Source organism: Anguilla rostrata, chromosome 5 (genome assembly GCF_018555375.3).
Source record: "Anguilla rostrata isolate EN2019 chromosome 5, ASM1855537v3, whole genome shotgun sequence".
Lineage (NCBI taxonomy): Eukaryota > Metazoa > Chordata > Actinopteri > Anguilliformes > Anguillidae > Anguilla > Anguilla rostrata.
Genome location: NC_057937.1, coordinates 56,105,192 through 56,116,343, shown reverse-complemented (window position 1 = coordinate 56,116,343; position 11,152 = coordinate 56,105,192). Strand labels below are relative to the sequence as shown.

The following is an 11,152-nucleotide window of genomic DNA, read 5'->3' as shown; positions in this document are numbered from 1 at the left end:
TCTCCCACATAATCACCACCCCCAGACTCACTTGTTCCGCTGCCCGCTCATCTCGGAGTACCCATGAGACCAGAGGGCGGAGTTTCCCAGGGAGTCTCCAGCCGTCACTGCCGGCTTCTGGTCCAGCTTCAGGGTGGTGATGTGACTTGGGGGGGAGGGGACCAGGAAACGCACACATAAGCAATGCGCAGCAAGAAAAGGCCAGGTCAAGCTGCTGACCTGTCACATTTTACAAGCCTATTCAGATTCCTTTTGGGTTGCCTCAGTACAATTACAGTGCTCTGCTGTGGTGGAAAGTCTCAAGCCTTCTGTCGAAATCTCATGTCATCCCTGGAGATCACCTCACTCTCACTCTATTCCTTTGTCTCTGTTTGTCTCTCTCTCTCTCTCCCTCCCTCTCTCTCTCTATCCCCCCTCTCTCCCTCTCTGTCTCTCTCCCTCCCTCTTCCTCTCTGTTTCTCTCTCCTTCCCTCTCTCTCTCTCTCTCTCTCTCTCTCACCTGAAGAGGTTGAGGGTTTTGTGCTCCAGACTCAGGCTGCTGTTGCCTGTCAGGTCGAGCTCCTGCAGGGTGGGGGGCAGAGAGTCCGGCAGCAGGATCTCCGCCAGCTCGTTACAGCTCAGATCAACCAGCTGCAGAGATGGGGGGGGCAGAGAGAGAGAGAGAGGGGGGGGGAGAGAGAGGGAGAGACATGGGGAGAGAGGGGAAAGAGAGAACGGGAGGGACACAGAGACAGAGAGAAGTGGACGAGTGAGAGAGACAGAGACAGAAAGGAAAGAGATAGAGAGGAGGGAGGAAGAGTGAGAAAGAGAACATGGCCCACAGGCACACATGAAAATACATACATACGCCAACATATGCTTGCACACACACCTGTACACAGACTAACACACGATCTCACACACACACACATGCACATACACATTAATACATGCGGATGTGTACATGCACATGCACAACCATTCTCACACGCACACACACACACACGCACATGCACACGCACACACACGCAGGAGACAGACCTTGATCTCGGGCAGGCTGAGGATGTCGGGGAAGACGCTGATGTGGTTGGAGTGTGCGATGAGCGTGTGCAGTCTCTTGCAGCTGGACACGGTGGACGGCAGGCTCTTCAGCTGGTTCCCGCTCAGGTTCAGCTCCTCCAGCAGCTCGAACTTACTCAGCTTGCTGAAACGCGACAGAGACAGGCGCCGTGGGGGGCGGGGCTCAGCCTGGACCAATCAGCACTCTGCACATCATCTTCAAATAGAATCACTTCAATAACCACTGAGTGCTAGATTGGGTGTCAATGCCTGCCTTTCATAATTTAATTTCTCACATACACACACACACACACACACACACACAAGGGAGATATATATCTCCATATTGCTTTCCTGTCTAAGCTGTTTATACGCGTTTTAAATGACAGCTCATGGCAAAAAAATTTCAATGCATTTCACAAGCATGCAAACACGCATACACACGCACGCACGTACACGCACACACACACACACAGTCAGTGCTTACCTGGCAGGGAAGGACTGCAGCTGGTTACAGGCCACGTGAAGCACACGCAGAGACACACGTGCACACACACACACACACACGTACACGCACGCACACACACAGGCTGCAGACCCAGCCCAGCACTCACCTGGCAGGGAAGGACTGCAGCTGGTTATAGGCCATGTGAAGCACACGCAGGTGCTGGTGTCCCACCAGCAGGGCGGCGCAGTCCTCGTTCAGGCTGTTGCCCGTCAGGTAGAGCTCCTGGAGCGTGCTCAGGTTCTCCTCTGTGTGGCTGCTGGGCGGGACACTCTCCAGGGAGTTGGCCGACACGTTCAGGTACCTCAGGCTGCCGTGGAGGGGGGGGGGGGGGGGGTCAAACAAGGCCACCGTTTATTTATAACCCTCTTTACAACTCGCTCGCTAGAACATTACCGAAATCAGGAGTGATTACTCTATTTATTGCGGGCGCTTCCCAGAGATTCAGGACATATTTATGACACCAAACTATTGGGAACATGGCGCTGTACACACACACATATATATATATATATGGCCCGGAAATTCCGCTTGATAATATACAACAGATAAAACAGGAAGCAGAAAGAAAATCGATAATAATACATCATCAAATGGCTGCTATTTAAAAACACTTACTGTAATAAAAGCTCTGCAGAGGGAAAGTGAATGAGGTAAAAAGGCATTTGTAAGACAGTCTTGGTGCTCTGGGGCATCACCTACAAACCCTGATTTAGCAGACAGGAAATGGGAGCAAAGTGCAGCAAAGGAGATGGTTAGTCCATCATGGCTCGCTCTACAGAGAGTGGCCTGCAGGTTTACAGAGCTTTACAGAGAGTGATCACCAGGTTTACAGAGCTCTACAGAGAGTGATCACCAGGTTTACAGAGCTCTACAGAGAGTGATCACCAGGTTTACAGAGCTCTACAGAGAGTGATCACCAGGTTTACAGAGCTTTACAGAGAGTGATCACCAGGTTTACAGAGCTCTACAGAGAGTGATCACCAGGTTTACAGAGCTTTACAGAGAGTGATCACCAGGTTTACAGAGCTCTACAGAGAGTGATCACCAGGTTTACAGAGCTCTACAGAGAGTGATCACCAGGTTTAAGAGCTTTACAGAGAGTGATCACCAGGTTTACAGAGCTCTACAGAGAGTGATCACCAGGTTTAAGAGCTTTACAGAGAGTGATCACCAGGTTTACAGAGCTCTACAGAGAGTGATCACCAGGTTTAAGAGCTTACAGAGAGTGATCACCAGTTGACCCTCAAGCATCACAGGTTTAAGAGCTTTACAGAGAGTGATCACCAGGTTTACAGAGCTTTACAGAGAGTGATCACCAGGTTTACAGAGCTTTACAGAGAGTGATCACCAGGTTTACAGAGCTTTACAGAGAGTGATCACCAGGTTTACAGAGCTTTACAGAGAGTGATCACCAGGTTTACAGAGAGTGATCACCAGGTTTACAGAGCTTTACAGAGAGTGATCACCAGGTTTACAGAGCTTTACAGATAGAGTGATCACCAGGTTTACAGAGCTTTACAGAGAGTGATCACCAGGTTTACAGAAAGTGATCACCAAGTTTACAGAGAGTGATCACCAGGTTTACAGAGCTTTACAGAGAGTGATCACCAGGTTTACAGAGCTTTACAGAGAGTGATCACCAGGTTTACAGAAAGTGATCACCAAGTTTACAGAGAGTGATCACCAGGTTTACAGAGCTTTACAGAGAGTGATCACCAGGTTTACAGAGCTTTACAGAGAGTGATCACCAGGTTTACAGAAAGTGATCATCAAGTTTACAGAGAGTGATCACCAGGTTTACAGAGCTTTACAGAGAGTGATCACCAGGTTTACAGAGCTTTACAGAGAGTGATCACCAGGTTTACAGAAAGTGATCACCAAGTTTACAGAGCTTTACAGAGAGTGATCACAAGGTTTACAGAAAGTGATCACAAGGTTTACAGAGCTTTACAGAGAGTGATCACCAGGTTTACAGAGCTTTACAGAGTGGGGATACAGAGAGGGAGAGGGAGTTAGAGGGTGATAGAGAGAGAGGGAGAGGGGGACAGACTGAGAGAGGGAACAGAAGGGAACAGAGAATCAGGCAGGGAGGACAGGGGACGGCGTGACCTACTTTAAGGCCTTGCAGAAGAGGCTCTCGGGCAGCTCGCCGAGCTTGTTGTGCTGGAGGTCGAGGGCCTCCAGCGGGATGTGGTCCAGCAGGTCCGGCAGTCTGTGCAGCTGGTTGTTTCCCGCCAGCAGTTTCCGCAGACTCAGGCTGCCGAGCAGCCTGGCGCAGGGGACAGAGACAAAACCGAGAGCCCCGATTGGATCACACGAGAAACCGCGGCAACGCTGACAGCACACAAACCTGTCAACATTCCCATCGGGCCAACCACAACGGGTAGGAGTGCAGCGTATTTTACGACACAAGTAAGACACTCACACACACACGCACACACACGCTCACACACAGGCATACTCACACACACACACACACACGCACACACACGCTCACACATAGGCACACTCACACACACACATAAGAACACACACACGGGCACACACACATACACACGCTCACACATAGGCACACTCACACACACGCACGCACACACACACACAAGCATGCACACATGGGCACACACACACACCACACGCACACATGGCCAAAATACAACAGCAATATATCCATATTTGGGATGATTTCAAGCTATTCTGAAGTTAGCTATTTAAAGCAAGAGAGAAAAACAGTAGGGCACAAGCGTAGTGGCATAGCAGATCTGAGGGTGGTCCAACACTGCAGCTGAGCATGGGAACCCTCACAATCATCTGTGAGGAGGAGCATTTTCCAGTTCTTTCCAGAACTTCCCACTCTAATAAAACTTCAACAATCCCTTCCAATGAGCAGCAGATTAAGCAATGTATTAAAATCCCTGAAATAATGATGAAATATGCTGGAAAGCAGAACACAAGTACTTCCTCAGACGCTAAGGACAGGAATAGTAAACGATTACTACAGTGATAGAAAATGCTAACTACAAGGCAGTAAACGTTTACTACAGGGGTACTAAACATTCGCTACAAGTGCTCACTACAGGGATATGAAATGCCTGTTACAGGATAGAAAATGCTTAATACAGGGATAATAAACTCTTCTCTGGGTAGAGGGATAACACACACGTTCTACAGTTATAGTAAGTGTATAAGCTGCAAGCCATACTGGATACATGTATGAAATGCAGAAGAGCAAACTCTGATCTAATGGCAGACAGTTACAAAAAAAAAACATCTGAATGGGTTGAATGAACAGGACCTGGTCCTCTTGAAGCCTCTGATGGGGAGATGAATAAAAGGTGTGGAACAGGTGAGGGATGAGACAGAGGGAGGAAGACGGGGGATTAGCGGGCACACCTGGAGGGCAGCTCGGACAGCAGGTTGTGAGTGACGTCCAGCACCTCAAGTTTGCGGGTGTCACACACCCAGTCTGGGAGGTACTCCAGGAGGTTCCTGCAAACCACCGGAACGGTCAGCACAGACAGGCGCAGTACCACAGCGCAGCACAAACGAAACACAAGAGCGCCCTCAGATCATATACGCACATGCGCACACACACACACACACACACACGCACATGGGCAGACACGCACACATATACACGCACACACGGGCGGACACACACACACATACATGTACGCGTACGCACACACACACACACACACACACACACAACATCTCACCGTGACAGATCCATATGCATCAGGTGGTTTGGAACTGGGTAGATATTGACCGTGGTCAAGCCTGCAAGGGAAAGAATGGCACTTTACCCTGGGCTGAAGTGCGTGTGCAGCAAAATGAAGTTTAATCTGTTCATGTTTCCTCGCTGGTCAAATAAAACCCCAAATGCCGCAGTACAGTGACGGGCATGATGCCTTTCAGAAGAGATGTTTCACTGAGGTCTCGACATTACATTACATTACAGGCATTTAGCACATGCTCTTATCCAGAGCCACTTACATAGTGGTTACATTTCCCCTCCTCACAGTAAAAAACACTGTGCGTATGGGGAAAAGCACAATATAAACACAAGGAATAATTGTTATATTATTATATTATTATTATAATTATTCCAATGGGTGACATAGCTCAGGAGGTAAGAGCGGTTGTCTGGTAGTCGGAAGGTTGCCGGTTCGATCCCCGCCCTGGGCGTGTCGAAGTGTCCCTGAGCAAGACACCTAACCCCTAAGTGCTCTGGCGAATGAGAGGCATCAACTGTAAAGCGCTTTGGATAAAAGCGCTATATAAATGCAGTCCATTTACCATTTTACCATTATTATTACTCACGGTTGCTGCTGGCACACAGGGTGCGCAGAGTGAAGCCGCTGAGCGACAGCGCCCCCAGGTGGTTGCGCTGGCAGTGCAGGGTCTCCAGGTTGCAGGCCGAGCTCAGGTCCAGGCAGGTGAGCTGGTTGTCCCGCAGGTCCAGGTAGGTCACCTGCTTCACAGCCTCCAGCCCCTCGCTCTGTACCCAGCGCAGCCCGTTCAGCCTGTACGGGGGGGCGGGGCAAGAACCACCATAAAAAATATATTTTAAAAAAAACTTACTGAGTGACGTTTGGCCCCCCTGAGTCTATTAATGCCAGATGCCTCTCTGTCTTTCAGAGTTCATGGAGCCACAGCTCAAGCCTGTCTGACTCTGTAATCCAGTGCAGGTGGACACACAGGTATGTAATTCCTGACCAACCCCCCCCCCCCCCCCCCCCCCCAGACAGTAATTCATCATGTCGCCAAGCTCCAGAGACCAAAGGAAGGAGCTCAGACTCCATGGTAACGAAGCCAGACAAATAAAAATATCCCTGCTGACTCTTTTCATGAGAAAACAGAAGTCCCCTCCACCCCCCCACCCACCCCTCCTCTGCACTTGCTCGGGGGACAAGAAAGCATTTGGCCCTTCCTGTCAGCGCTGAACTTCCATTTCCTGTCCGTCATTTAATTTCCCCTCCGCTCCCCCTCTTCCCGATTCACAGACAGCGGATCCCTCATCGCATTACCGGTGCGTATCGATTCCTCACAGAGCCTAAAATGGCCGACGCGAGGGGATGTTTTTTTTTTTTAACGAGAGGTGTGGAAGACAGGAAGACGAGGGGGGGGGGGTAGCAGCGTAACGTCGCCGCGATCTCACCGCAGGTCGACGGTCTTCAGGTGCGTCATCCTTCCCAGCATCCCCAGCTCCAGGGTCTCCACCCTGTTGCCGGCCATGGCCAGCTTGTCCAGCGCCGTCAGGCCGTCCAGCACCGCGGGGATGTGGGGGAAGTCGTTGAAGGAAAGGCCCAGGCTGCAGAGGCTCTGTAGGCCGCCCAGCTCCTCGGGCAGGGCGCTCAGGTGATTCCCGTCCAGGGACAGCGTCTGCAGGCTGGGGGGAGGGGCGGGGCAGAGCGGGGCGGGGCAAGCCCAATATTTCACCGGCCGTCAGACTCTGAGGTGCCGTTCTGTGACACTGCATCGGTTAAACTGTTCGCGACCTAGCCCAAATTCATCTGCCAGGGCCGGCAGCTCCAAAACTGGGATGGTTTTAAAGTGAGACTTGTTCTTGTTGTGTGACAGACACGGGTAATTTTAATGCAATACTCTTCACTGGTCCAATTTTTTAAAATTAAAAATGTATGATAAAAAAAATAAGCAGGCAGTGTTTCGTAGCAAATCTGTCCTGAAAAGCAACCGCGTGTGTACACACACACACACAATAGGATATCAGCTGTGTGAGTGTACCTAGGCTGGATAACTGTGTAAAAGGTATATTTAAGTCTCTGATATGTTGTTATACTTTGCTCACTTCTATAGTATTAGTATGTATGTGTGCATTTAAATCACTATTTTTTCGACATTCATTTTTGATGCGATATATATGTCTTGGCCAATACTGTCAACCCTTACCTCTGGAGGTTACCTATCTGTCCCGGTAGGGCGTGGATGCCGTTGCAGGACAGGTTGAGCTCCGTTAGCGAGGCAATGTCACAGATGCATTCTGGGAAGGAGCCCAGGCGATTATGGGACAGATTCAAGCTCTTCAGCTGTGAGAACCTGAGCAGAAACGGCAGAGGAAACAGAAGGGCCCAATCAGCGCACGGGCTCCGACAGAACAGGCTCGTCAAATTCCTTTGGTTTCCCCTCATGTTGGCGCACAGAGAAAACAGTCATATGACGGGAAATAAATGCGCACAGTTAAACACTGGCACATGTATTTCATGACACTCGTATGTGAAAGTACGGTCGTTCTACAGACCACAGACATCGTACTCTTCACAACAGAGCTGAGCCAACACAACTTCACATACGCAGAGACAGACACACACACACACACACACCACACACACTTCATGCACGCCTTCACGGCACGCCACACGCACGACACACATGCACCACACACACACACACACGCACGCCTTCACGCGCACGCCTTCACACGCACGCACATACCTGCACACACACACGCACACACACACACACACACACGCACACACACAGACACACGCACATGCACACACACATGCCCTTTACTCAACTCATTCTGGCAAACCCATCTGTTCCACCCCTACTCTCCTTCATCTACCTGCCTGCCTGTCTCTCTCCCTCACTCTCTCCCCCGTCTTCCTTAGCCGACTCAGAGCATATGCTTGAGCGCAGACCGCGTTTGGGAAGGACAACCCCACCCCCCACCCCCCCCCCAACCCACCTGTCTCTGCCTGCCAGCTCAGTGCAGGCTGTGACACAGCGTTTCTACAGACACACGGATAAACGGAGGAGAAGGAGAGGACGATACAGAGCAGCAGAGCTATGCCCACACATGCTGTCCATACAAACTGTACACTGTATGTAGAGGTGAGTAATTACATACATACTGCATATCTGCTTATGCAGGTGAGCATGGACATACACGCTGTACGCACAAGACAAGAGGTTCATAAAAACTGTACAGGAAACTGGATTCAAAATCAGAGAGAGCGAGAACGAGAGCGAGTGAGAGAGTGAGAGAGAGAGAGAAAGAGACAGACTTTATTTTTGTTCTCTTATGAGCTGATTTTCCACACTGCTGAGTAGCTCCTCCATCATGCTCTCTTTCTGCAGCCCATTACGTACTCTCTCTCTCTCACACACACACACACACACACTCTCTCACACACCACACCACACCACACACACACACACACACACTCTCTCTCTCTCACACACACACACACACACACACACTCTCTCTCACACACACACACACACTCTCTCTCTCACACACACAGGCATACACTCTTACACACACACACACACACTCTCTCTCACACACACACGCACACATTCTTACACACACACACACACTCTCTCTCACACACACACACACACACGCACACACCCTCTCACACACACATACACACACACCCCCTTTCACACACACAAACACACATGCACACACAGCTATCCTCCACTTACCCTTGCACTTAGTTAAGAGACAGAGGAGATGCTGCTTACAGCTCAATACTGTTGCCCTCCGAGAGGGACAGCAGCCCATTTTAATATGTGCTGCTGAGTGTTTACCCAGCCCATGAGAGGAGATAAGGTTCCATTTTGTCTTTGAGCATCAGCAGCAGAACAATGACAGAGTACAAAGCAGTTATCTGCTGTTACTCAGCAACAAACAATCCTGTACAGACTTCAGCGGGAGATCCGGTTCCAATCACAGCACAGGCACGTTCCAGGAAAAAGAAAAAAAACAGGCAGAAGAATGCTTGCAGTGAACGACGATGGGGAAGCACTGTGGGCTGTGCTGGTGAGCAGGTCCATGCAGGTGTAGGACAGGTGAGGGTGTGATGTCACTATGTGCAGTACAGGTGAGGTGTGATGTCACCATGTACAGTGCAGGTGAGGTGTGATGTCACCATGTGCAGTGCAGGTGAGGTGTGATGTCACCATGTGCAGTGCAGGTGAGGTGCGATGTCACTACATGCAGGTGCAGGACAGGTGAGGCTGTGATGTCACTACGTGCAGGTGCAGGACAGGTGAGGGTGTGATGTCACCATGGACAGGTACAGGACAGGTGAGGGGGTGATGTCACTATGGACAGGTACAGGACAGGTGAGGGTGTGATGTTACCTGCTGAGACTCTGCAGCCCCCCTTCCCCCTCTAGACTCATGAAGTTGTGGCGCAGGTTGAGGTGAGTGATGTCCTGGCTGTAGAATAGGCACTCAGGCACACCTTCCAGGCTGTAGCAGGAGAGATCCACCAAGCTGACCGTCTGAGACACCACCTGAAAAACACACACACACACACACACACGCACGCACACACGCACACACACACGCACACACACACACAGAGTAGAGCATGAGTGGCAGGTTTCCTGTTCATAGTGTACACACGCTGTCTCTCTCTCACACACACACACACACACACACTCTCTCACACACACACACACGCACACACACACACTCTCTCTCTCCACACACACACACACACACACTGCTTGTTCACACACACACACACACACACGACACACCACACACTCTTCACACAACACACAGACACACACACCTCTCCTCTCTTCACACACACACACAACACAACCACTCTCCCTCTACACCACACCAAATCCTCTCTCTCACCACACACCACACAACACACACCTCTCTCCTCTACACACCACCACACACACACACACACCTCTCACCACACACACACACACACTCCTCCTCTCACACACAACACACACAAACACCGCTCTCTCTCCACACACACACACACACACACTCTCTCACACACACACACACGCACACACACACACACACACAGTACAGACGCAGCCCCTGTGTCAGACCCGGGTCCCGTACAGCAGACTGCGGACACGGCTCGGCCATTCGTCTCTTCAGCTGTGCGTACGCCATAAGCTACAGAGCGAAGTGCTTTTCCACCTGAATTACAGCGCTTAATAAGAGCTCGCCATCTCCTCCCCCCGCTGCGCGCCCGCACAGACACCTTATAATCCTGAGTAACAGCGGCAACTTCTTTCCATACACACAAAAAAAAATACCCACACTCAGCACCAAGGGGACGGAAGGTTTAAGCTACTCGCTGTATCCATGGCAACCACGGAACCACGGGGACAGTACATTCGAAAACCCTGTTAGCATAGACGGATTGTGACCCAGGAGAAAAAGGGGGGAAAAGGAAAGGGGGGGGGTGAGTCCAGACTGGCTTTACCATTCATTGGGACCCTTGTTCCAACCGCCAAAAATTTCTGTCCAAAACACCATCCCCTTTTCAGCACGCAGTCTCAAGTCTCCTTCCAAATGTGAATAAAATTCTCGACTACCTTCCATGCCCCATTGAACTGGAATCCAGTCACTAAATCACACCTTACGCAATGTGGCTTTAAAGTCCTCTCCGTTCTCTCCTCCATAACTCTGATAAGGGGATTAATCGAATGTGAACAAAAGGGCACTGTCACAGTGGCATCAAATATGAATAAGAGCCTGAGAAAACGGTCTCATTACAGCCTGGGACGGGGCGGGGATAGCGGTGAAAGAAAAGCCTTCTCAGCGGTTCATTTCTGTCTGAGGCGCCCCCGCTCCAAGGCTGCCCTT

General features: G+C 50.5%; 1 protein-coding gene across 1 annotated transcript in view; it reads right to left on the bottom strand.

The window, feature by feature from the left end:
• Positions 1 to 11,152, bottom strand: part of LOC135255746 (PH domain leucine-rich repeat-containing protein phosphatase 2-like) — a 35,574-nt gene that overhangs the window by 3,989 nt on the left and 20,433 nt on the right. The window contains exons 6-16 of the mRNA XM_064337303.1: positions 9,665 to 9,819; positions 7,460 to 7,606; positions 6,708 to 6,938; positions 5,870 to 6,072; positions 5,266 to 5,326; positions 4,940 to 5,035; positions 3,660 to 3,815; positions 1,653 to 1,853; positions 1,021 to 1,183; positions 500 to 630; positions 32 to 145 (exon numbers count right to left, since the gene is read on the bottom strand). Of these exons, the coding sequence (XP_064193373.1) occupies positions 32 to 145; positions 500 to 630; positions 1,021 to 1,183; positions 1,653 to 1,853; positions 3,660 to 3,815; positions 4,940 to 5,035; positions 5,266 to 5,326; positions 5,870 to 6,072; positions 6,708 to 6,938; positions 7,460 to 7,606; positions 9,665 to 9,819 (1,658 nt within the window). The remainder of the gene's footprint in view (positions 1 to 31; positions 146 to 499; positions 631 to 1,020; positions 1,184 to 1,652; positions 1,854 to 3,659; positions 3,816 to 4,939; positions 5,036 to 5,265; positions 5,327 to 5,869; positions 6,073 to 6,707; positions 6,939 to 7,459; positions 7,607 to 9,664; positions 9,820 to 11,152) is intronic.